This window comes from Temnothorax americanus, unplaced genomic scaffold (assembly GCF_048541705.1).
Source record: "Temnothorax americanus isolate GAGA-0224 unplaced genomic scaffold, ASM4854170v1 Scaffold12, whole genome shotgun sequence".
Taxonomy (NCBI): Eukaryota; Metazoa; Arthropoda; class Insecta; order Hymenoptera; family Formicidae; genus Temnothorax; species Temnothorax americanus.
The window spans coordinates 2,429,477-2,457,077 of NW_027509253.1; the positions used below are offsets into that span (position 1 = coordinate 2,429,477).

Below are 27,601 nucleotides of genomic sequence, written 5' to 3' on the forward strand. Positions count from 1 at the left end.
GTGTGAAATTCGTCTAAATTGCGGCGCTAAAATAATTTAACTCTTAACACGTTTAAGAAATTACCTCTTCTTTCGTTTAAATTATTTGTTATTAAATCAACGGAAAAGATTTATATTCTGGTAACGGTATTTGTTTCTAAAATAGAATGGCTATATATAGTTTTAATAATCTATCGCACGCATCGCGACGCGTTACAGAAATAGCACAAGCATATCAATTTCGAGCATTTAATTTACAGTCGAAAATTGTTAACGCATATTTGTTGCATTCATAATATCGCGAACCGTGACTGTAACAGCGAAAAAAATCAGCCTTGAATGAAAGAAATGCTTACAAATCGACACGCGCTTGCAAGCGTGCGCTCTCGTGTACGCACTGGTGCGCTTTGACGCCTCTCTGTATCGCGCGCGTTCGCGCGCACACACACGCATGCACGTACACGCGTATGTACACGCGTCGAAACGAGGCCCCCTCGACGTCAGCGATGAAACGCATACGTACACGTGCACAAGAAGCACTTGGGATACCTAAAGCGGAAATTCGAGGTGTGTACGTGGTTGCGAGTGTATCTGCCGCGGCGCCTTGGGGCAGAGAGGCGACGAAAGGGGGGAAGGAGTGCAGGCAGAGGGTGCTAGGAGGCCAGGGCGGTTGCTCGGGGAGTTGGGGGCGGCGTGCAGGGTGGTATGATGACAAAACATTCGCTCTGAGCTTCCGCAGGGGATCGGGGCGCGGGGGCCGCTCGATGTACAGCCGAAGGGGTTGGTGGTGGCACGGGGGTCGGGGGCGAGGGGAGAAAGGGTGGCGAGACGGAGGGGAGCTGGGTTAGGTTCGCGGCTGCTCTCGGGGGCCAGGGGTGACCGCGCGGGGGGAGGGGTGGGGAAACGTGAGCGCCGGGCGGAAAGAGACCTCCATCCACCAGCCTCACCCTCACCCTCTTTCTCCTCCTCCTGCTCCTCCTCTGCTGTAAGCGAGGTGAGGTTGTACGGTCGGCTCGCGTCGTTCGTGTGAAACGCGCGTGTACGTGTGTATCTCGCGCACGGACGCGTATGGTCGCGCGCGGTTGTGTACACGAGTGTTACTACTTCGTGTACTACCCTCGGCGAGTGTGTGGAGAACGGGCGAAGGATGAGAGAGAGAATGAGAGAGAGGGTGAGTGAGAGAGTGAGAAAAAGAGAGACAGGAGATAGATAGATAGATAGTACAAGAGAGAGGGAAAGAGAGAGAAAGCGAGAGAGGAATGGAACACGGCGACGTGGCGAGGAGGTTTATATCCATCATTTTGTATTTCTCGCAGACATAAAAATCTATACCATCGCCAACCCCCCGCCCGCCCACCGACAGCAGCAGCACACCGCGCCACGCCACACCACACCACGCACAACACCGCCACGCCGTTTCGCTTCGCGCCAGAGCTTCGCGTCCCTTCGCCGCGACCGACCAACGCTTTCACCACCCATCCGAGCACCTTCTCTCCCGCTCCTCTCGCGACCTACTCACCCTCGTCTCCCGTTTCCCCATCCCCTTTTCCATCATCCGCTCCCTACGTACGGAGCCGAACCCTGGCTGTGCACCGAGAGAGAGAGAGCGTACAACCGCCGCCTCTCACTCTCCTCCGTCACCCCTGCACCGCGGGATGGATGGATAGATGGATGGATGGATGGATGGATGGGGTTGAGCCGTGGGGGTGGGATAGGGTGGAGCGGGAGTGCAAATATCGTATTTATTGTATGACGGGTCCGCGTATCCCGAGCTAACGCCTCCTGCCGGCCCACTTCCTCCTCCTTCTCCTCCTACTCTTTCTCCTCTTTCCAGCGCATCGAGAGAGCGAGCGCGTCCCTTTTTCCGACTTGCTCTCTCGCCTCGTCGCTCTTTGCTTCCTCTCACCCTGTGTGTGTGTGTGTGTGTGTATATATTGTATGTACGTGTGCACGTTTCGCACCTTTCGAGAATGCTTCTTTCGCTCTTTATAACGCCCGAGACATACTCGGACCACCTTCGGGCCGAGCCCTTTGCCGAGGGTGGCTCACTAAGGGAACGAGAAGGGAACGATATTGTCGTTGTCGTTGTCGTTGTCGTCGTCGTCGTTGGCGCTGTGACTCTTTATAGTATAATCGTTTGACGACGAGGATCGAGTTATCATTGGCACTCTCCTCCGCTTTTCTTCTCCTCTTCCTTCCCCTCCCGCCGTCTCCTGCTCGCCGGAGGTAATTATGAATACTGTTCAAAACGAGGCAATAAGGACGCGCTGATTGAACGTTTAATAGGAGGTTTAATATTGCGCGCCTGGCGCCGCGTTCGCGCTGCTTGGCATAACAACAAGTGGATTTATAACGACGCGACTACTACTCCGGCTCGCGCAGATGGAGGCGCGAATATTCGTTGTTGACGGTCGCGGCCGCGAGCACACTCGAACGCGTTGCACCGCGCGTTGCTGCACGGACCGACTGCTAACTCGCTTTTATCGAATGACAAGGGCGAGCCGCCCCTTTCACGCGCCGCACGTGAAGTAATTATCGGACAAATGCATCGGTGTCTTGGAACGAGAGTGACTGGTATCGCGTGTGCGAACCTGAAAGGGGATGAAAGGGAACGTTGTACGCACCTAGGGATATCATCGCAGTTGCCTTCAAATTTTCGGATAAGAAATCGTTTTGCATTCCAAGATACTGTAAAGTTAAAAATGTCGCTGTATAAATATGTAAATAATTACACTGGGAAAAATGTGATGATTAAAGCAGTATATAGAGGAATTAAAAAAGATGAGATAACACGGGGCGCGCGTGCAATACTTATTGTCGTCGCCTGCGCGTCATGTCGGAGAAACGACTCTCATCGCAAGACACGGCGCTTTTAGTAAAACGCCAACGCCCCATACATGCGCGCGAAATCCAGGGGTAGGCCAGGGGGATGCCGGCAAGAGCAGAGGGGGAAGGGTCTGTTGTGGATGTCAGAAGCAAATGTGCTTTCGGCGCGGAAGGAGCTTAAGGAGCCCGTAAATTTCCACACCGTGGAAAAACGACATGCACGAGCCTGTTGAAATCCTCTCCACCGAGCAGAAGGTCCTCCCTACTTTCCCTACCCTCTTTCGAACTCAGTTTCTCTCTCCTTTTTTTCCTCCCTCGCTTGTTTCCCCTTTTTATTTCTCTTTCTGCCGCCGCGTGTCTCCCCCTCCTCTCCCTCCTGCCGCCCTTTACTCTCGCGGCGCGAGGCTATTGGCCACTTTCGAATTTAATTTTCTCACATAGCGGCGATTCCGAAAAACATTTACGGGCTATAAAGGATCGCCGATGGGAAGTGCAAACTATGGTTAACTGTGGAAAAAGAGGGAGAGAGAGAGATGGAGGAAGTTCGTCAGAAACAACAGGGGTGGAGGGACGTATGCGTCTGACCGCAAAACTGACGAGCCAGAGATGGCGAACGTTACCGTCGAACGATCTTTGAGGGACGTAAAATGTCGCGATGTGACGATAGACATCGAATGCCGGCGGCGAAACGTCGGGACACGTCGCGACGCCAACGTCTCGAAATTCTGTAATCGAACGCCTGCCGCTGGTAACGATATCTGAGCCTTAGAACAGTAGTGGTACAAGTCTTGTACTCCTTATTTCCTTATTTTAGAGATAAAAAAGCACTTAAAAGTACTTAATAGAAAATTCAATTGTTTCGTTGCGGTATCTTTTTGTCGAATACTTTATAGTATTTTAATTGGCCTTTGCTTTATACTTATCCGCTCAATGATTATTGCTTAAAAAATCGTAATAGGATTTAAGATCTGTATTCGACGAGAATTAATGCAAAGCGCTTGCGTCGACGGGAAATAAATGTGATCGCGTTAGTTGTATCGCGAGCATATAAAATATCTCTGCGAGTTGATAAATTTTGCCATCGGCGCGCACGCCGCGATTAACGAATCATAATTGGTGGCAACGGGGAATCGCGCGAAGGTGGAAGAGAGGAGTTGGATGAAATAAAAGGCGAAAACGCGCGCGGGCGAAAGAGAGAAAGAGAAGGAGGAAGCGGAAGAAGTGAGAAAAGGTGGCGGAATAAAAGGGTGGAGGCCGCAATGAGCTGAGCTTTTCCACGCTTCCCCTAATTACATTTTCATACGAACCGTTTCCCCTTTATTTTCTCCTCCGCCCCACGACTATTTTTCCCAGAGCTAAATCCCCCACCATTCTCCGTCAACGACTGCTACCCTTTTCTTCCGTTTCTTCGCCCTCGTCTGCGTCTTTGTCTCTTTTCCTTTTCCTCTCCCCGATGGCCCTTCCACCCTCTCGCGCCTTTCCGCGCTGAAAAAACGCTTTAATACATTTTCGCCGCTCGTCGCCGCGCGGAGGAGAGAAAAAAAGGTGAGAGGGAAGACAAGAGAAATATTATCTCGCAGCCTCGAGACGCGTCAATTTCCGCGACGCGCGGTACAAGCCCCGCGTTAAGGGCGCATTAAGGAGCGCATTCAGCGAGGCGTGGGTTCTGAAGCGATCTGTGAAACGGATTCTGAGTTCTAAAGTCCGAAGCCGAGATTACTATTGCACCAAAGAGACGTACTTGCCCCGGAGTTCGATGTTAGTTTTAAGCCAGTTCCGAAGTCAGTTTCCTCGTCATTTATCGACACTCGTCATTATCGATAATCGCGCGTGCGTTTTCTTCACGTCCAGGTACCTACAACGTTAACGTAAATCACGGTAACTTTCACATCTCGCGTCAATCTTGATTCCAATATATTCCAGCTTCGACACTCAAGTTTCTATGCTCTTGGAGTACAAAGAGAGAAATATATTACTAATTACTAATTAATAATAAGTCGACAGTCGAACCCCGATATACAATCAATTAAAGAGAAGAACGCCTTTACGGTAAGAACTTGGATCTTGGTAGCTTAATAATATTATTCGCGTGATTTTTATGTACAATTCTTCGCCCTAGCAAACGCCACGCGCCATTACCAACGGTCTTCAAACGCAGTCTCAACGTTTGCCAGGGCGAAGAATTGCACATAAAATTCACGCGAATAATATTATTAGGCTACCAAGATCCAGTCTCCTGACTGTAAGGGCGTTCTTCTCTAATTGATTGTGTATTATTATTACTTTTTATTATTTTCTTTCGCTACGACAGGGCACCTTCGACCTACCGTTATTCTCGACGATGGGTGACGAACGATTTTTGTCGTCGACGAGCGTGCTCATCCCTTCGTACATCGCTTCTCGTCCCTTCATGTATGTCCAGCGCGCGCGACATAATAATCGCTTTAATACATATCCACTGCGTCCCCGCTTCGAAACATAAAAGCGGTCATCCCCGTAAAAGTTATGGGACAATGCTTACTACGTCTCGCCTTAGATCGAATACGCAGGATATTCTACCACATACTTCGTAACATCGAGATACGCTTTAACGTCAGAAGACGCGTAGTGACTACTAATTATTCTCCGTTAAAATGTTTCTTTTTTTCTTTATTTAAGTGGGATATCTCGGAGAAATCGATTTACGCCACCAATGAGTGTGTACTTCATTACATTTTCTGTGTTGCGCGTTGCAGCCGCTTTGTGTTTAAAGGCTACGAAATTGGAGTTTTACAAATTATACAAGGCAATTAAATTTGCATGAGAATTTTACGAGAGTTTACGCCTCGCAGCGAGAAAATAAATAAACGTCGATGTGCAAATGATATCCCTGCGTATTTGCAATCGGCGAACGCGACGGATTTCGTGTGCAACGAAATAGTCGAGTGCTCGTATGGTCGGATAATCCCATTCCCGTATTCCCGTCCGAGAGTGGACACGCCGCTTTTCCCATCGTAGCCACTCGCTTAACTTTGCGAAAGTCAGCAGCGTACAGGGGGAGACCAGACTAGGAAGAGGAAGAAGAAGAAGCAGTAGACGGCGGGACACACGGAAGGGGACGAGGGGACACGGAAAGCCTTCGATTCTTCTTTCGCTCTCGTGCGTTTGTTTACAGAGGACCTCGATAGAAGGTGGCTGGCGCGGAACGAGGGTACAGGACCTCGGCAGTAGAGTAAAGAAGCGGGAGGGGGGAGATCCGCAGCGGAGCGCGGAGGGACCGTAACAGAAAAGTACCTAGGGTAGACGCGCGAGAAGAGCGAGGCGCGGGGACGCGGAGGAAGGAACGAGCCAAAGTGGTGGAGAAAAAGAAGGATGAGGGGGCAAAAAAAAAAAAGATTCGAGAATTCTCGAGGCGAAGAGTCGAGTGGTTGGGTGGTCGAATAATAGAGCTGCCCTTAATACCGTCATCCCGCGCTATCCCCGGGTTAAACGAGGGAAGAGGTCGGCGGAAGAAGCAGCGCTGCGAAAGAGAAAGGAAGAGAGAGCGAGCGAGAGAGAGAGAGAGAGAGAGAGAGAGGAGTGTGGGTGGCGGTGGTATGGAAGCGAAGGACGAAGCCGGTGAGGAGGGGGTGGAGGGACCCCGCGGGGGGTCAGGATGGTCGCTCGTGGTTCGTGTGCCGCCGCCGCCGCTGTCGGGTGGGAAACAGGAGAACGGAATAGAAGGGATGATAACATTTGTATCATATTTAACGCTAGAACGAGCGGGTTAAGGGGTGGAAGACAACCTCCACCCGCCGGCCACCTTCTTCCTCGTCGTCTCCTTCGGTCTTCTCTCCCGTTCTCTCGGTCACCTTCCGGCTCCCTCGGTCTCCCTCATAACCGCGCTCCTCCGCCGCCACCTCGCACCCCCCTTTACCCCCTCCCCCTCCCTCTCCCCCTTGCTCTCTCTCGCCACTCCGAGTAATATACCACTGAAATCAATACCACCACACTGCCTTCTCTATTTACCCAAGCTCATCATCCGTACACAAATTTATTGCGTGTCCCTAGCAGCTCGAAACATCCCTCCCGAACTGCCAAGGGTATCTGGCGCTGCCAGATTGCGATTTTGTAGTGGCCCGGTTAATGTCGCGCGGCCCATTTAACGCGTTTCTTCTCGGAAATCCGCCGGGCTATCTTTGTTAAAAAGTACTTTTCGATTATCTCGTCCGGATATCTGCTTTCGTGTCCTTTCTGTCGGTCCTTCGAGGGTCGAATCAAACGCGTTCTCACTTTCCCCAGCGCAAGATTTATCTTTTGCCACCAAATAAAACTAAAACACGACCGAACATCTTGGTACAATCCTTAAATATTAGTGATTAAAACTAAGAGAAGTCTATTTTTTGTCTTGTTTCTTTTACCTAGATGCAACGGTACTCGCTGCAAAAGATATCCAAGGGCAGATGCGGAGATATGCCTAAGAAAAAAAAAGGAAGAAAATACTCGCGTGGGCGTTTTACGTTGCTTACTTTTAATTACTCCGAGCTTCTTATTAATCCACGATTTCAATTTTTCTGAAAATCGTGCGGACAACTTTCTGCCGTGCAGCAGCAGTCGAATGTAATTTATGCATGCGCTGGGACGTCGGATAAGATCACGTTAGGCGGCCGTTGGCGGTAGTTAGCGGGAGAAATTTTTTAAATATACCCGCCTAAGAGGTGAATTACTTAAAACGCTCGCGCGACGCGCACAGGTGGTTTCGTGCGTTCGTATGCGACGCACCCGCACATTGCAATCTCGCGTGGCACCGTCGCACACATAGGTAACATACGTACGGAGACGCACGGTGCATCGATGGGGCGTTATATACGCTCTGCGATAATATTACGTCATTAGGCGGGCAATGCTACTATCGCGTGCCCCGCTTTGAGCTCGTTATGCACCACGTTCTGAGAGAACGGCGGGAGCGGGGAGGGCGCGGGGCCGCCGCTCTTGCGGCCAAGTGAAAGATAACCGATAAGTAGTGTTACGAGATAAATGCCACATAAATTAGCCATACGCGATATACGTGTACGCTACGCCGACGTATAGCACGGACGCAAAATTGCGGGGACGGTAACGGGCTTGTTATAGATATAGCCCGGTATAAGATAAACGTTGTACGTAACGCGATAGCCCGCAAATTGTTTCGCGAATGATAAAATGTACAGGTATAATTGCGATTAGATAATGCTTTCTTCCTAATTACTCGCACGCCGCGCAACCAAATTGGATTCAAAGTACAGAGTCCGAAGTATCCGATCAACAAAATTAAGGAATTAAGAAAACGCGATTCTTTTCGAATATTTTAATTTTCAATATTAAATCATCTCAGTTAATTTTGTTCGTAATCGTCTTAACTGCGAGTCGAATTACGCATTCACGGGCTCCACGTCGATACACCGTGCGGCAAAGCTTATTGCCTCCAGGCGTTCGCGCGCCGTTAATTTATTGTTCGAGCACAATCGGAGCATCGCGTGAGCGAGGCACCAAGATTAATAATGCATCTCTCGGAGGGTGCGTCCGCCAGTAGGACGCGCGAGAATATGGGTCGAGTTGCTCGTCTACTTGGATGGGAGGTGCATCAAAAGCTCGTTGATGCACTCGGCTCGGTTAGACTGGCCGACTGCTCACGTGGAGCGCGTCTCGTTATCATCATCTAACATGCGTCATTTCGAACTTTTCAGGAGAGCGACGCTGAGAAGAGCGACCAGGACCTGGTTGTCGACGTGGCGAACGAGGTAAGAGACTATCATTAAAAAAAGCGTCGTAAATTTTTTAGACGAATAATTACATACATATATCTATATACTTTATTTACACGCAATTATAAATTATATTTTGTATAATTATCATGCAATTTTTACACTTGTAAACTTTACACTTGTTCAGTGTGTCAAAGCTTGTGTTAAAATTAACATTGACTGGAGAAACGACGCGAAGTCATTTTGATTCCAGCTTCTACTCTTGGAAAGTAAAAGATTTTTGTATTGAGAAACAAGAGAAGAAAAAAAGTTTCGCGGATGAAAGATATACATCGCCGAGATCTAAAAGACTCGTGCTGTCGCATGCTTAACGCTTAAGGAGGCTCTTACCAGGCTGCTCTAATCAATGTAGCAACCGAAAAATTATCATTAATAATTGGTTATAAAATTATCGGAAAATTAAATAAAAAAATAAATAATGATTTTTACATAGTGTAAGAGTAAGTTATATGTTCTATTAGTGTAAATATTAAAATTTATACAATAAGTCAGTTGACTACGTCAGTGCTAAAGAGCAGAACATGCGCGTGTCACAACATCGTCTGTAGCAGTCTGCAGCTAAGTGAGGTGTAGCCGTGTAGCGTTGTAGCGAATGATGCGATGAAGAGATGGAGCCAAAAGAAAGATATAACGTGAGAATGCTGAGAGGGAAAATGAAAGGAAAATTCGCGAAAATAAAGGTTGTCGATGCGCGAGAGAATAATTATGCCGCTACCATACAGCGCAGAGAAAAGACATGTGCAAGTGAGGTTAGAAACTTCGCGCTATTTTGACACTCGGAAGATCATTCGCCTAACCTGTCGTACGTCATATTAAAACTACAATATCTTTTATAACTCATCGTCAACACCAAGTTTTCTTCTTATCATTAGAAAGATTATTATTTTAACTACAATTCCTTAGTTTTTTGTTTACCTGGCTCGCAAACTTGCCAAGAAAATACATCACTTCCGGTAAAAATTTTAGTGTTTACCATATGCCCTGTGTTAAAAATGCGAATTTCATTACTGATATTTTTACAGTTTTTATCGTCAACCTATGCTCAAGTTTTGGGCATCGGTCCGTTGTGGTTCACTTTACAACATATATTAATTTCATAAAGATCTGTCATATTATGATCGAGGTAAGAGCCTCCTTAAGTACGATATTGCGTGTGTGTGTGTGTGTGTGTGTGTTCGCTTAACGAATTCCTGATATTTGCGTATCGCGAAAGGAGGCGTCGTCGCCGCACGCGAACGGGGAGCACTCGGACCCACGTGAAAACGGCACCCTGGAGAAGCTGGGCGCACCGGGCCACGTTGGCGGACCGGTATCCGGCGCGGGCTCGGCATCCGTTAAGGACAGGCCGCCGTCGCGCAGCGGCAGCTCCTCCGCCCGTAGTACACCGTCTCTGAAAAGTAAAGATGTAAGATCTCGCGGAGAGTAAGCTTATTCGGCGCTGCGACCCGGCCCAATCGTGACTCTGTCGCCCATACATATACCGGAATACCCTCTCGCGAACGTAAAAGTCGAGCTTTTTTACTTACGTGATACTTAGGATCGTCAGACGTTCCTCTTTCCTTTTTTAAAATGTCGTTTCGAACAAAAAAAAGAAGTGTCAAAATTATATACTCGTATATACGCAAGAATCTGTAACCTGAAAATGAGGTGTATATATATATTGCGTTAAACGAAGAAAACTCGCTTAAACGAAGTTATTTGTATAGTTCAACCAAGAAGAGGAGGTTGAAGTAAAAAGTTTTAATTCTTATAAGAAGATTATAGATTCTTGCGTATATAAGTCTTGACACTTTTTTTTCTGTGTGCTCATTTATTTTCAAGCGTAGAGTAGACAGAGAGACGAATGGTATACGTTACAAAACTGTGCGACTGTTAAAATAATCGTGAAAGCATCCTAGCATCCTCGGTTGGGCGCAAAGAATTCGTTGTAAGCGCAATTTCTGCGCAGCTCTTAACGTCTGACGACTCTAACGATATCGTAACATCTCCGCGACATGCACCGGCGACAACACGGAGCGCATTTTCTTTTTCACTCACTCGATCGATCGTCGTCGAGGCAGCGGCTCTCTGCCGCCGCGTGCGAAACGAAACGGAGGGAATGATATATATATATATATATATATATATATATATATATATATATATATATATATATATATCCGCGTATTTTCAATCGCGGCTGACAATCGGTCGATTGCGACACAGTGAGCGTCTGCAAAAAAGTGGGTGCAAACACCGTGCGTTCGCCAGGTCGACAAGCCGGGTACACCTGTGGCGGCGGCGAGGGGCTCGCGCAGTTGTACGCCAACTATGGGCGGCATCCCTGGGTCCTTGGCGCGGGTCTATCATCCGCCATCGTCGCAGCAAACGCCACCGCAGGGTTATCAGGGCTTGCCATCCCGCGGCAATGAGCCGCCGCAGTCGCCCTCGCCATACAGCAACTTGCCATACGCGCGGCCCTCCATGGTGATTCATGACCCCGTAACACCTTAGTCCTTACGTTACCACGCTTTCATTAATTGACTGATATACTTTTATGCGACTGGAAAAAAAAAAAGAAAAAGAAAAGAATAATACGAATTGATTTTGGACGCAACCGCTTAACTCATTTCGACCTTAGAGAAGGACTTCTGCAAACGGTATATATTGTTCTCCTTGATTGTCTTCCGTGGATACTGTAAACCTCTCTAGATCGAACCCGATGAAATCCAGCGGCAGCGAATGATCGGAAAGGTCAAAACTGGCAGAGGTCCTCTTAGGGTTGAAAGCGCGATCAGTCTCGTGCAAGAACTACCGAAACCGACGATGACCGTTTTTTTCTTAAGGCCATTTATTTCGCACTTTGTACTAAACGAACGCGTCTTCAATTTTTTTTTCCTCGTCTCTGCGCGTCACGATACTGAGCGCGACCGTCTCTTCCGCAGATCGGTTTCGACGGTCACATGAGGATACCCGCGAGTAACGGACTGAACAACATCGCAGGTGGCAAACCGTACGTAATTACAGTTTATGCGAAGTTGTCTAAGGTCTTTCTAAAAGCCGTTCTCATCTACATTGCGATAAGAACGCGTTAAACACGTTGTGTTTATTTCGCGCAGGGCGTACTCCTACCATATGAACGGCGAGGGCCAGCTGCAGCCCGTACCATTCCCCACGGACGCTCTGGTAGGACCGGGTATCCCGCGTCACGCACGTCAGATTAACACCCTGACGCACGGCGAGGTGGTCTGCGCCGTTACGATCTCGAATCCGACCAAGTACGTCTACACCGGCGGCAAGGGTTGCGTCAAGGTCTGGGACATCGGCCAAAGTGTCGGCAGCGCCAGCGTGAAACCAGTTTCGCAGCTGGACTGTTTGCAACGTGACAATTACATTAGGTAAGAGCGATTTCAACTCCGCGCTATTACGTCCAAACGACTCGTTGGATCCTGGATATTCTCGCGACAAGGCTCGCGTGCGCGATTTGATCTGATAAAATAGGTAGCGAATAAAGTCATATGTTTCTTCTGGTAGCGACATGTTCAAGTAGCACATATGTTGATATTTTTTATAGTTTCCTAAGCAGTTATAAAACATTAGATACGTTTAGGAGAAACATATGTAAGACATGTATGGATCCTCGCGTGCTACCTGGGTAGGTTATATTAATTAGAATTAAGTTTTTTAACCGTGAAGCTAAATTAAGCGGGAGACATTCGGCGAAATTGACATCTTCGGACCTTTCCAGGTCCGTGAAGCTTCTGCCTGACGGGAGGACCCTGATAGTCGGCGGGGAGGCCAGTCAACTGAGCATCTGGGACCTAGCGAGTCCCACGCCCAGAATTAAAGCGGAGTTGACCTCGTCGGCGCCCGCGTGCTACGCCCTGGCGATCTCGCCGGACTCGAAGGTCTGCTTCAGCTGCTGCAGCGACGGCAATATCGCCGTGTGGGACCTGCAGAATCAGACGTTGGTCAGGCAGTTCCAGGGTCACACGGACGGCGCGTCCTGCATCGACATCTCCGCCGACGGGTCGAAACTCTGGACCGGCGGCCTCGACAACACCGTGCGCTCCTGGGACCTCCGCGAGGGCCGGCAGCTGCAGCAGCACGATTTCACCTCGCAGATATTCTCCCTCGGTTACTGTCCCACCGGCGAGTGGCTGGCCGTCGGGATGGAGAATTCGAACGTCGAGGTGCTTCACGCCACCAAGTCCGACAAGTACCAGCTGCATCTGCACGACTCCTGCGTGCTCTCGCTGCGTTTCGCCTCCTGCGGCAAGTGGTTCGTCTCGACCGGCAAGGACAATCTGCTGAACGCGTGGCGTACGCCGTACGGTGCTTCAATATTTCAGGCAAGTAAAAAAAAAAGTGTACTGATTAACGGGATAATTTATATTCTCTGCATGTATGGATTCTCATCTTTATTTAACCTGAGTCGCATTCTAAAACTTAGCGTTCACGAAACATACATATGTACAGAATATAATATTCACTTTCCTTTGAGTCAAACTACTTTTTTCATCTCGTTTATTTTGTTCTTTTTTCTTCTGGATTCCGAATTTTTTTAATTCGATTAAAAGTAAACAGATTCTTAAAAGAGATTCCTCCCTTTTTTTTCGAAACGGCTAAACAGTTTAATTGAATAGCGTTCTCGTATTGATAAGTTTGCTAATATTTTGTTAAATTTTACAGTCCAAGGAGTCGTCGTCGGTACTGAGCTGCGACATTTCCGCGGACGACAAGTACATTGTGACCGGATCCGGCGACAAGAAGGCCACTGTATACGAAGTGATTTACTAAGCCTATTCCTAATAAAAGAAGGAGACTTGCCTTTCTTCCTTTAACAATGTTAAAATAATGAACTTCGTTAATGTGTATTCTACATCCTCTCGCGAGAGAGGAAGGCGCGAGGAGCTGCCGCGAAGTGGGGAAAACTCTCGGCGGCCTTATATATATATAGAGCCCGTGTGACTGATAAATGTGTACATATACGCGAATCTGTATTGTAACGGAATTACAAATAGAGGAGTGAAAAATCGATATGTGTGCGCGCGTGTTCATGAATGAGCGGGATCAGCGATGTATATTAATCACGCACGTGCGCGTCCCGATTCTCCGCCGATTACGCGGTACGTACGCGGTATATACCTGCGCGCGGACTTCTTGTTTGTCGCCGGTATACAACGAGCGTACGCGTTGACGATGGAACGGCGTTCCATCCAACCGGAGCGATTCGCATACGCACTAAAGTAAACGAGAAGAGCCTTCGCAAACGGTCATGTTAGATATACAGGGTGATTCTTGATTGCACGCCGGTACCTCCAGGAAACAAGTTTAGAATTCAGAACAGGGAAATGATTTATCTTCTATAAAATGTAATAAATTTTTTAAAATATAATTTTTAACGCTAAAAAGATATTTATGTAATACACGCTAAGTTCTTTTGACGACTCGATGTTTATTATGTATTACGATTTTGTGCGTATTAAGGTAAATGTCTGGACACATAGCTATGTCTAGACATTTTCATTACTTTAGTCCTTAAATAAATTATAACGCGAATTAAAATCAAAGAATCAAAGATAAAAATATTTTTCTTGTATTATATTTTTATCTTTGATTTGAATTCGTGTTATACTTATTTAAAACTTAAAGTGATAAAGGTGTCCCCAGACATAGGTCTTGAGTGTCCCGGCGTTGGTACATTTACCTTACGGTTTTGAAAAATACCATAGCACGTGAAGCGGAAGGCGGACACTTTTCGAGCACTTTCACTAATGCGTACATCTTTTTTTTTATTTTGGACCTTAGATCTCTAATGTAACAACGAACAATTAAGATTCATCTTATATATGATCTTGTAGTAACGTAAATGTAGGATTATAACGCGCCTAAAGTGGACGGCCGATAAAGTGGTAAGGCATCAACTTGGTAGATCCGGCCTACTCACCGAAAAATCGCATTACGCTTTTTAGTAAACGGATATGTGACCGTCGAGACATCATTTCGAATTTTTGTAACCGCTGTATCTTCAAACGAATTGTATATTTCCTTCCTATTATCCTGCTGAACGGTATAAAGATACGGAGAAGTCTAAGAGATGTTTAAGTAGCATTTAAAAAATGCAGGGCGTCTTCTGTGCGTTCTTACGACGTTTTTTTAAAGGCTTGATGGGCACCGGCTTTCATTATTGAAGTATACGTTATTGACCTAAAGCTATGAATGATCGCGCAGATCGTTAGATTCTTGATTCTGTTCCGATAATTTTTACTTTCGACGAAGAAAAATTACGCTATATCGAGCAGTAATTTGCCGTGTAACGCCGAGCGAGACACGGATGGCACAGCGGACTTCGAGCCGTCTCCTGATTCTGTCGGTGTCAGTATCAATGTCACGATCGCCCGCCACTGTTTGAAATAGCTCGTGGCATAAACTAGTTTATGAACGAATACCTTTTTTTGCATCGTAAATATAGTGCGATACCTACGTGTAATAATCGAATTTTTACGTGATATAGCGCGTATGCATGGCGACGAATGGCAAATAATGACGAATCCCTGTACAGAATCTTTGTACATATTCGACGATTGTGATTAACGATTATAACGAGACGCACGGTGTACGTCGCTGTACGGCGTACACCCGGACTCTTTAAATATACCTAATGTAAAGTACAATCCCCCCTGCACACAATCGAAACAAAACTATTTCTCTACTTTAATTAGGGTGAACACTCGACACGCGGAGATCAATAGAAGCGGAGCAGCTTCGTCGCGACGTTTAATATTAGTTAAATATCGACTAATTATCCTTTAATAAATCGACGTTGCGCAGAACTGAAATCACGATGTCTTTATGTTAAAGAAAAAAAAACTGATGAATCTATGATAACTGAGGCGTTTAGTCCGATTGTAAAATATAATAAAAAGCAATTTCGTAAAATTTCTGCTTTCGATTGATCTTCGCCCAAAAATTAGCCGAATGAAATTCTCGACAGGCAGACGAGCGCGAATTGCAATGCACATTACCGAGATGAATAAATTCGTGAAACTACACGGCCCTTTTTTTGTGTTCTTGACGTACATTAAGACCGAATGAAACTTTGAGAAGAAAAAAGATGGTTATATGTACTTTATTTGAGCTTGGTCGAGAATGAAAATGATTCTCGCGGTTCTCGTCTCGCTGGCGAATACAATGACGAATTGAAAGGTTTTGATTAATGCATCACATGTAGAGAAAAGATATGTCATGTAACTAACGATGACGTATCCGCAAATTTCTTGAGGAAATAAATAAGGATCTATTCCATTTTTCCCCGTCGCATTTTTAGCAATAATAATATGTGACAAATTTTAATATTATGATTTTCTTTATTGTCTCGCATCGAGTTGGATTTTCCCCAATTTTTCTCTCTCTCTCTTTCTCTCTCAGTGTGTGACAAAAGAAAATAAAATCGTTTTTGCAATGAATTTTACGCGCCTTCTTGGAACGTACCGTCGGAATTGGCATGACGAATCCGGTCACTCTGCACAATAGGATACAACGCAAGCGGCAATTATACCCGAGTTAGGGGTCATCGCGAGTAAAATATTGTTCACTGGCAAACAGAGATCGCAACGTTTATCTGTTTGATAAAATAAGCGTTATAGCTCGCGAAATAGCAATTACAATTAAAACGGGGCAAAGAGAGAAAGTATGTATTAGCACTACCGCTATTGCAGCGAGATAATTTATTATTAATAACGATGCCTATGTATATATCTTAAAGGATGAAGGAGAATCGAGAGAAGGAGAAAGTGTAAGTACAAGATATCACAAGTTTGCTTCCGATAATTTTCGATGTATTTACATTTTACGTGTAATCCGTGTGTACAAGATCGTTAAAAACATTAAATGTATACTCGCGTTATGATAATCTATCCATGTATTTACATGTTCTTCCGTGTGTACAAGATCGTTAAAAACATTAATTGTTTACAGGCTTGCTTTCCTCTCTTTTACCTTCTTTTTTTTCTCGCAGACTGTACCGCATGCCTCATATTCCGCTCTCTCTCTCTCTCTCTCTCTCATCGGATTAATTTTCTTTTTTTAAATATTCTTTGTCGTATCGCCGTAGCTTATATATACAAGTAGAAAAATTCTAGTAACATCATTATCGTTACGCGCCAGGGATTATGTGCATCCATCCTTCATACAAATCGTTCGTATGAACTTAGATACGCTTCGAGTTTTTCTCTTTTTTTTTATCCGATCAGCGACACGATCTCATACTTTCGAGGTAAAAAGATCGAGGGTGTGGAGGCATAAAGAGTGCTGAAAACTATATATATATATATATATATATATATATATATATATATATATATCGCGTATAGATGTTTTGCAAGTTCGCTAAACGCATCACATACAATATAATGTCTCATACATGCATACATACACATATTCTCATCACGTTTTATATATCTCACATATGTGTGTATAAATATATACACAATCAGAAGATGCATAATGCAATCAACTTTTGGATTAATTGATTTTACAGGAAATGTACATTATAAGTAAATGATACTCTCCGCACTTCGTTTTCCAGACTTAGGTTTACAAGGATGCTCTCTTTCTTTCTTTCTTTTTTCCTCTCGTGGAAGGTACTGTAGTTTCAGATTTTTTAACATTTCAAAGAAACACGTGTGTCTCGTATGCAGTATGATAATGAAACGGCAAACGATTCAGTATGGAAAATTATTCGAATATTTTTAAGAGAATTGAATACTTGTACAATGATGAGACCGTCTTGCCGTGTCTGCAGTCGATCGTTATCATCGCGAATCAATTTCATTTTATATATCTATCTACAAATATAAGGATGTAAAAAGATATACAAAAGTAAAATACAAATCATATTACGTCACAATTTATAATCGTAAATTTTTAAATTATTCTAGTAAAATTTGAAACAAAAAAGAAAGAATTTATTTAAAGCTAACATTGAATCGCTCTGATTATTTTAAATTTAACAACCTTCCGTCATGCAGCACATTATAAAAAGTATCCCTGCGTCTCTTGAGAATAATCGTGCTCATTAAGCGCAATTGAGAAACTGAATACATTTGGTCGTAAAACTGTACGCTTCTCACCGGAATGCAGCGTACGCGTATTACGTCTCGACGTTCCGGCAGAAGGTCCTTAATTCTAGAAAAGGAAAAGCTAATAACTCATTCGAATTGCGTTCGGAGTTACGGCAACGAATACGTCCAATCGCGGTAATTACTTTGACCAAAAGTTTCATAAAGAAAAGGAAAATGTAACCGTATATTTAGACACAATAGATAAAAATCCGTTATATAATAATATTTAAAAAGAAGTAAAGTGCAAAAGGGATATTACGTTACTATACCCCTTGCAATGTTGCCAGATTCTGTTTTTTCGCTTTCATGTAAAATTCTTCATTTGTGAAGAAAACAATCATATTAAGACTTCCATTTCTTCTTCACAGCCATATGAATTGTAATGTCAGAAGCAAGAAACTTGAATGTAAATCCTTTTCTTATAATGTATATGTCTACATATTTCTTATGTACATATGGAGGGGTAAAAACCATAGTGGTGTAAGTCAGACTTTTTAAAATATTTTCTCGTGTGCATAGATGCAATCTGTACAATATATAAAAATTGCATCTATCCACACGAGAAAATATTTTTTAAAATTTGACTTACACCACTTTGGTTTTTACCCCTCCATATGTATGTTGAAATTAAATAAATTTTTTCATATATATATATACTATATATATGAAAATACTATATACTATGGATATGGTATATACTATGGATAGAGAATATACATAATGGAAAATATAATTCAGTTTGCACATATTCTATGCATGCAATAACAATTGGTAAAAATTTACATCATTTTTTAATTTACAAATTAAAAAAGGAAATGCAGTATAATTTATGCTATCAAATATACATGTGAGAAAATCAATTTATTTTGATATATATTGCTAAAAAATTCATAATTTCTCACTTGACATCAATTTTAATATGACTATGGTGAAGAAAAAGTTTTTAGCAATTCCAAAATGTAGTCCTGTTTTTCGACAACTATTTGACAGACATGAGCGGTAGCCCAGTATACATTTCAAGAGGAAACATAAGTAGAATAATTGACATACCGCGTGGTCACTTATATCCGTCATACGAGTTTATCAGAAAAAGCATCAACCACTATTCACCAGTATAAAAAACGCGTTTAAAACAAAAGATCGTATTTTCAAGAATACGATTAAGTAGTTCCCCACACGTCGATTTTCAATTTTCAACAAAATATTTTAACAATAACAATCAGAGTCTGGCAATTTTGCTGTTGCTCTGAGCAACATGTATATGAAACATATTAAATGTTTTACTTTCCTATATATATATATATATATATATATCTCCGCGTTCATTCTTAGCGTACATTATATTTACAAAGTTGCGCTAAATAGATCTATTTATATATATATATATATATATATATATATCATGTTATCTTACTATTCTTAAGGCTAGTTTAGCTTGCTGCACACACGTGACGTGGTCCATGTGACATATGAAGACACTGGGTGGTCAGTCGCTGTCCGAGCCCACTGGATTGATCTTTTTCCTTTTCTTCGCTTGCTTTGGATTCACGATTTCTTCTTCCTGTAAGTGACAAGAAATATCGTTCATCATCAATTTTTCGATAACATACAATGTATGACACATGAAATCATATATAACATACATAAATATAAATTTTAAACATTTACCTCGCTAGTAGAAGTACTATCAATATGATATCGCGGAAGTGGTCTCTTTACATTGGATCTTTCTCTCGTGTTAGCACCTGTTTTCCTGTGGCCGCCCTTCCCACTGCCCCCACCTGTTCCAGAAGAGGCAGTAGTGTGTTTTCTCGCGGAACTACTCGGTGGCGGTGGCTCGTTCTCCTCGTTGACTTCCGCAAGCGCAAAGAGATCGCCGTAGCTTTTCCTCAGCGAGTCGCTACTCGCGGCTTGAGCTTGCTGTAATGCTCTTTGCATCCCTTCCGAGTGATACAACTGCAGTTCCTCGGAGGACACACAGTGTTGGCGTAATTGATCCAAATGGCCTAGAACCTGTTCGCCGGTAGGTGGACCGGATTGTTGATTTTGCTTGGCTCCAGAACGTTTCCGTTTGTTCGGACTGGTCGCAGGATAACGAGTGCTAAGTAAATTCGCGAGTAGCTCGCCGAGTTTTTCTTCGTAATGGCAACACCAGTAACGTAGCGTGGCCACAACAAACATATCGCCGTCGACGCTTTGCCGGGCGAGTAGTTGTCGTAGAAGATCCAACGTTGGCCTATAACGCATTAATAGAATACAAAATGTACAAATTGTACACATCGAATTGTTTTACAATAGGCTTCCCGACGATTAGCAATTATTTTACTCACTTTTCTTGTTTAAGCATAAGCAAGATTGAAGTAAGCGCCTCCGCGTGATTACGAAACTGTAATTTCGGCAAAACCGGCAGTACGTAATCGATGGGAAAATCGTGTGCGAATATGAGCTGCCAGAAACAGTACTGCTCGAATGTCTCCCAATTTAAGCTGGCTGTCAATAGCGTGGTAAACGATTCCTTTTTCAACATCTTTAGATGGCCTTGCATTATCTGACAAACTAGATCCTGCAACTGACACGAGTCAACGGTAGACACAACCAAATGCAAGAGTTGAACATTTCCGAGGGCAACGTTTTGAAATCCTGTGTACACGTCAGGCACGAGGTAACATAACATGAATATATTATCCTCGTGACAAAGCTGCAACAAAAGCAAACAACGTGTTAGAACGTACCGCTTTGAATATACATATGATACTTAATAGATATTTAATTAATTTTATTTATTTATATCTTTAATTTATTTTTTTTTTTTATATATATGAAACTCGTACCTTTAAATCTGATACCAGACATGCGTCCAATTTTTTTTCTCGCTGCCCGCAGAAGTCCTTGTATACCGATGCTTTGACATCGTTCAGAACATTGCTGAAATAGAACAGTTCAAAGATTAAAGTACTTTTTCTTCTTTTTCTACTCTTTGTCTACTCAATATTTCATATTTTTCGTCTAACCTCGGTTCGCCTTCTCTTTTTTCCTCTTCTCTGCCCCAGACTTTCAGGAAGTAAAGAAGAAGATAACCTATCCTGGGTTGAACCGACTGCATTTCCGCTAGTACCCTGGCCAAAAGCTTCCGTCTGTTATCTTCTTCCTTGCACAGTTGAAATTGGTTTCGAAACATAACAAACAATGGCGTGCTTATACTATCGGCCAGCGCTTCCTCGTTCAGATTATCCGACGGAAAGATCTGCGCCGTGATCTGCGACGATAAGATAGTTGATATGCAGGACGCTAACGGGGGTATCGTCTCCACATCTATCTCGTCCTCCACGACCATTTGTACTATCCTTTCCATCGCTTGGCACCTCGACTCATTATCGGTCTCCGTGTGTAATGTTTCTATGCTAGTTCTCAGCTCCTCCGGCTCCATTATAAGACGCAAATGCGACGTTATATCCTCCTTCTTCACGACGCAGTTCGCATTCTTTTGATCGTTTTTTAGTTTCACCGTAGACAACGGTACGTCCTCCTCGTCCTCTTCATCGTCTACCTTCGTCACTATTCTAAAATGTAGATAAATTCGTAGTTAATTAACCCTACGTCTGAAATATTAAGTTTAACTTTTTTTGGTACAGAAAGTAGTCATAATTATTTGCCAGGTTCGTCATAATAAAAAAAAATGATTATAGTCACATGCCGCAATTACAGTCGAGTCTTAAATCCTAACGTCTTTTGCTACCGTGACTTCTTAGCGGACATTTATTATTGATAAATCATAAGAAAAATCAAACCGCTTCAGCTTATAATCTTTCTATATCAAAAAGATTAATATATGCAATAGATATTGCATTATAGTACATGCAATAGGATAGCTAACCTGAGAGGAGACTCCTCTTCTTCGTCACTGAATGCTGGTTCTGGATCCTGTGCCACGTGGTTATTCTCCACGGTAGAATTCATGGTATTCTCTATTACAGTTCCTGGATTGTGCTCCTTGTTGAGCTCTTCCATTTTACCTGAATATTTCAGAACCTTATTACCTGCTTTAAGGACACGATGTAAAAAGTTAGTAAGCGATAAATGTGCTGAAAGCTGAAAGTGAATTGTCAGATTTGTCTCAGAAAAATTTTGGGTAAGGGGCATGGCGCCATATCATGCATTGGTCAACGCCAGTGTTTAAGTAAAGTATCTAGATAAAATTACATGATCATCCAGATAAAAAAGTGGAATCATTTTCATTTTATTTTCATCTCAGATGAGTTTGAAATCTAAGGAAAACACTGGTTAACAACGCTACATCACTACGTGTGAAAATAATTTTTAGATATTTAGTGTATTTTCAAGTGCAATTTCTCAATACAATTTTTTTAGTACCCTTCCCACTTTCCAGAATTATTTATAAAGCCTTGTGTCCACGAAGAATTAATCAATCGCATTGGTCAATTGCCGAATTCTTTAAATGTGATTGGTCAATTTTTTCTCCGTCCGAGATCTCGGAGCGATTTCTATAGTATCAGTAGACACAAAGCTTAAATTGAATTTATTTATAATAAATTAGATTCTTTTTGGAAAATTCTTGAGAAAAAAAAACATTACTAGTACTCGTGGACTAACTCCGATGAAGATCATTTTAATGTTGTTAGTGTCATCCATCCAGCCAATGAAATAGCCATGGAGCATTCTAAGATGACCATGCACAAGATGAGATAACTTAGATTATAAATATCGTTCATAAATTTCGAACAAAAACTACGTTACATTCCATATTTTCGTACTAATTGTTAAGTTTACATTAATTTAATTTCTAACTCTCAGTCTTAGCGTCTAATAGATAAGAATCTTCATTAATCTGATGAAGAAACTTGATTTGTACGTCCAAAAACTTCATTTATTAGGCCTGTTCGTTTTTGCTGCACTCTGAACTAGCGCAATAAGTTAGAATGGAAGAAAATATATTTGTTTTGTTTTATTCTAACTTATCGCACTAGTTCAGAAGTGCAGCGAAAACGGACAGGTCTATTATAAGAGCCTTGGCATATAGAAAAAGTAAAACTTTGAACAGTAAGCAAATTGACCAATCACAGTCAAGAATTCTCATAAACTCAAGATAGTTATTGGCCAATTTGCTTACTGCCATGGCCCTAATTTTAATCCTTTCAGTGCTTGTGGATGATGGATTTCAGGACCATGGATCATGGGTCATGTAAACACGTCCAGCAAATGGCACACTAGATTTGTGTAGGCAATACAAACAAACCTACTGTGAATGTTATGGACGAGTTCACGCGTTCGCTATAAATTAAGCCACGAACGCTACAGGTATGTGGGTGGTTGTAACAATGAACGAAAGTATTAAACTAAAAGTGAAGTGCGCCATATGGTAGAGTATTCCATGCACAATTCAATCATCCAAAGCATTCAACACTGAAAGAATTAATAAATTTTTCACTTTCGATAAATATTATTTTAACTCTGACCAACTTCTAACATTGAAAACAGAAATTCTATGGGTTTCAAACCTGGCCATGTATTATGGGAACTTCTCGGAATGGATTACGATCGAAATTATTTTCTCTAGAAAACACAAAGGGAAAAACTATTAGCAATTTCGATAGAAATCCATTCTGAAAAGTTCCATAAGAAGTATCACGTTTCCAACAAGTTTTCATCCAGAAATGCTACAGTACATACAGTATATACTGTATATGGCTGAAAATGTAAAATTTTTTTTCAATCGAGCCAATTTTGGCCTGTGTTATACTACAGTATTATCAAAATTAGACTATTAAATTGTTATATATACTATTAAATTTAATATACTATTAAAAATGTTACTATACTAAAACAAAACAGGCGCGCGCAACGTGCGCGCTATTAAGCTAATTATTATTATTTATTCATTTTCATTTTCCTCCTTTCTGTGACAATTACTAACTTTTTGTTAATTTGTGTTTATATATTTATATTTTCACTCATAGTGTTGAACATTTCCATCTGTATCATTTCTTTCGAAGTTGTTCCAACCTCTAAACATGCTTAGATAAAAAAAAAAGTGTTATTTTTTACTACTTTGACTTCACACTATTCTACAACATATCCAAAGTCCATAAAAATAAGTAGGATAATTTCAAACATTACCTTGTAAGTAAAAAATAAAATCGATATAAACTTAGTATGTGATATAAAATTATAGATTTGTTACATGTTACATGTTCATGTTTCATGTAACTTGAAAAATTGTTTACACTTAAAACGAGATAAACATATATTCAGGCATTGAATAGAAAAAAAGCAAAAAATCTAAGCGTAAAACATGCAACCATTATAAACAGATCTAAAGATACAATTTTTTGAGATTTTTTGTCTAAAATTTATGTTCGAGTTTTGTCCACGATACAAGTTTTAGTAATTTCTTTGAGTATTTAGATCTACCTCTAGCATCGTGGACAATCTTTTTAGACATATCACACATCCAACTTGCATTAATTTTGATCGAGGAAAATGTTAGACAAAAATTACGTTTACTCAAAAATTTTATCTATCTAAAATACTTTTTTACGATAACGTAATAAAGTGTTACCGCACGAGTGATTGTACAAGCATGAATGTTGCGTTGCATACCAAGGTTTGTATAGGCCAGTAATTATAGTCCGATCTTATATTCAAGATCATCTTAACCACGATCTTAAGTACGATTTTTCCGTACGGTTATTTTATTATTTGACTAGAGTCTTAAGGCCGTAACGACTAGATTTAAGATGATCATGAACATAAGATCGATTTATCGTCCCTTCTATCATACGTCCTTTCTACTCGCAATATAAGATCGGACTACAAATACTGTCTATACATTAATAATAATTTTACCAGGATCTGTGTTTGGAAGCAGACAAAATTCTTTAAAAGATTCCCGTATCTTGCTTCTCAATTCTCGATCTAGCTTCGGGCTATCGAACAATGGGTACAGGCTAGGCAAAACGCGTTTTTCCAAAATTTGTCGCAACGATGAAAATATGCCATTTCTCACTTTGTCCGTCAGCGCGGGATAAAAGTTTGGTATTATCTGTGAACAAGGTATAGAAATTTGTAGAATCTTTGTAGAAAGAATTTCATAACGAAAAAGATTACGGTGCGATTAGGATACAAGTGCAACTTACTGGTGTGATTAGAATACGAGTGCAACTTACTCTACATAAAAAGTCTAGAAGTGTGGCAGTGACGGCTGGATGAGTCCTCATCGAATTGTGCATAACGAGAATCGCTGGCTCAATGTTCATAATGTTATCTTTGTCAGGTTCGAAGAACAGCCAATCGTAGAACAGAGCCAGTTTCGTGTTGCTGGCAGCCACGGTGGAAGTGCACGTTGTGAATAACCAGCCTATTACTGCCCATCGCGGAATAATGTCGGAGCACAGCAGTTCGTTCGTAGGGTGTATGACTCCAACGATGAAGCGAATAAGATCGCACCTTAACGACTGGGATTCGGGTGTCGCCAAGTATTGCCTCTGAAAAAATTCCTGATATCGCTTGTGGTTGCCGAAACGGACGTTGCTCGTCAGGAACACGAGTTTTCTCTCCATTTCTGGCGTCAAACGCGACTGTAAAAACCTTCTGGAGGTTCTAGTTTGCAACAGCTGAAGGACACCATTAAAATTTGGGCAGAGATTTTTTGGATTGAGTAGTATATCCTTCCAGAGTGCTTCAAATTCCGATATTCTCGCAACGTTCTGCAGTAAACGAACCAAATCTCTGAAAAGTACAATCGATCGCATCAGTTTTTCCGACGTCTAAAGCTTTATCGTCCGAAGCTTTCTAATCGCGCGAATATGTATACCTTCCAATGGCCAGGCAGTCTGCCATTCGTTCCCTTATCAGAGCTACGGTGAAGGTCACTTCCTTTTGCCGTAAACCAGCCAAATGAGGTGCATTGTGGTCTTCTATTAATCGTAAATACGTGTACACAATTGACGCTACTAAAAAAGGAAATTTGTCCAACCACGGTCGATTTTCTTGAAAAATGTCTAAGAGGGCGTCAACTAGGAACAAGTTCCTCGGGGAAATATCCCCGCCCGCCGCGTGCCTCAACAAACTCAAACAAAGATTATCCACATTAGTCACACTAGTCCGTATCATTTCCCTTAGCAACCACAGTAACTGGCTCCTGGTGACGTCATTTAATCTCAAATATTTATCTAGTACTAATTGATTGAGATGAAGCAGCACAATGACCAAGCCGTCTCGCGTGATCAGTGTCAAGTCTCTATAACTTTTTGCGGCATTCTGCGGATCTGTCAAGATCACCACTAGTAAACCTAGGGAGACCTCCTCGTGCGTCTTGTCCTTGCACACCGCGTTGTTCAACGTGTCGTGGACCTCCTTCTCCGACAGTCCCATCGTCAGATTTTGCAACGTCGAGTGGCATCTCTCCAATTTCTGAAAACAAATCACATTGTACGATTCTCTAAAGAAAAAAATAAAAATACTCCAAGGGAGTCACACAAAATTTGGTTTTGAGAAACAAGTGTGTCTTTGCGAGCACCAGGTGGACATTTCACGCGAAACAATCAAGGAGAAAATATGTATCGCGATCGAGGGAGAAACGGGGCAAGGACGATCCGCGTGAGATCCGTCGGATCTTCGCGCGGTTCGAATTCCGCGCGGAAACGCGCGTAGACGCACGTAGCGCCGCGCGCTCGCCAACGTGCGCGACTGTCGCAACAATGGCGGAGGGCCTCGCACCTCGATACGTACCCAGTGACTATTTCAAATATTTATGTTACCTCTTCCAGCTCGTCCTTGTTCTCGATGCAGCTCGTGTTGAATAGCCGGGACGCCGGGGTCTTCGGCTGCTCCATCGCTCGCTGGCTGCGCCGCGGCCGGCCCGTGAACGTAATTCGCGGCCCCGTCGAGCCCTCAGCCCTCAGCCCTGTGCCCCTGGCCGCTTGTGCTCGCCTCCGTGCATCGTGATCGTCTCGCTGGCCTACTCGTTCGTTCTCTATCTCGCACTCCGTGTCTCTTTCTCTCTCTCTCTCTCTCTCTACCTATCTCTTTCTCTCTCCCGTTCGCTCGCCCGTCGCGCTCGCTCTCCCTCTCTCTCTCTCTCTCTCTCTCACTCTCACTCGCTTTCTCCCACTACGTCTCCCTGTCTCTCTCTCTCTCTCTCTCGCTCTTTCTCGCTCGCTCGCTCGCTCCCTCCGCCGCCCACTCCTCTCGCCGATCGCCTGTGCCGTCGTGCGCGGACCAGCCACCGTGTTTATTCCTCGTCTCGGCAGACCTCCCCGACTCCGTCTACAGCTCCGATGCGATTGCGCATTGATAGATGCGCCCAGTCGCCGAGAGGCTCCCGCTTCGCGTCACGATGCCCCCCGTCAGCGCGCCCGGCGATCGTTGTTCACCAATCAGCGCCCACCAGCCCGTGTACACACGGCGCGCTCGGGTGAGGTACGGTGGAAAAGTATAGCGCGAACCCGCGGCACAGAGGGCAGAGACGGCTGCACGTGGGGCGCAATGGGGTGACGAGGATACGCGTGTCGCGCGTGTCCTGCCCGCGCGAAAGATTCACGGAGAAGGATCGTTTTTTGACGCGCGATTTGACATCCAGAATCGTTTCCCGGATCGGAAACGAAATTCGATATACTATAAATGACGAAGGAATCTTGTGAGCCTCTCGTTAACTCTCTTTCCTTGTTTTAAGCCACTTCAATCACGTGTCGTTTCGCATCGTGGGCTCCTTTGCAATTTAAAATAAGTCGCTTGTGGACTCGACTTGTGGCGAGCCGTTTTGTTCGACAAAACGAGTGAACCGGCGGAAGAAACGCCACGAAGACCACGAAGCGAGGGGGTTGATATTTCCTTTATAACGCTCGCACCCGCGAGAGGTCCTCGGGAGAAAAGCCGCTCTGTACCGCGCGACTTTTTCGCCCTATAATAGGA

At 43.4% G+C, this 27,601-nt stretch overlaps 2 protein-coding genes across 9 annotated transcripts in view; one reads left to right on the forward strand and one right to left on the reverse strand.

Moving 5' to 3' along the window:
• Positions 1-15,902, forward strand: part of Gro (TLE family member transcriptional corepressor groucho) — a 59,598-nt gene extending 43,696 nt beyond the window's left edge. For 3 of the 8 annotated variants that reach the window (XM_077398767.1, XM_077398768.1, XM_077398770.1), the window contains 7 exons: positions 8,490-8,543; positions 9,781-9,972; positions 10,818-11,033; positions 11,492-11,559; positions 11,666-11,944; positions 12,295-12,898; positions 13,239-15,488. In XM_077398767.1, the coding sequence (XP_077254893.1) occupies positions 8,490-8,543; positions 9,781-9,972; positions 10,818-11,033; positions 11,492-11,559; positions 11,666-11,944; positions 12,295-12,898; positions 13,239-13,346 (1,521 nt within the window). In that variant the 3' untranslated portion in view covers positions 13,347-15,488. Of the gene's footprint in view, positions 1-8,489; positions 8,544-9,780; positions 9,973-10,817; positions 11,034-11,491; positions 11,560-11,665; positions 11,945-12,294; positions 12,899-13,238 lie in introns of all 8 variants that reach the window. The other 5 variants (XM_077398764.1, XM_077398766.1, XM_077398765.1 and 2 more) reach the window with 4 other exon arrangements.
• Positions 15,903-16,365: 463 nt separating this feature from the next.
• Positions 16,366-26,982, reverse strand: Ints3 (integrator complex subunit 3). Its single transcript, XM_077398763.1, has 10 exons — positions 26,449-26,982; positions 25,503-26,101; positions 24,856-25,417; positions 24,536-24,731; positions 21,546-21,711; positions 20,683-21,231; positions 20,503-20,596; positions 20,002-20,369; positions 19,340-19,907; positions 16,366-19,232 (listed from the first exon to the last, which is right to left on the reverse strand). The coding sequence occupies exons 1-10, from the start codon at positions 26,521-26,523 to the stop codon at positions 19,158-19,160; spliced, it is 3,252 nt and encodes a 1,083-aa protein (XP_077254889.1). The 5' UTR covers positions 26,524-26,982; the 3' UTR covers positions 16,366-19,157.
• Between the last annotated feature and the right edge of the window lie 619 nt (positions 26,983-27,601).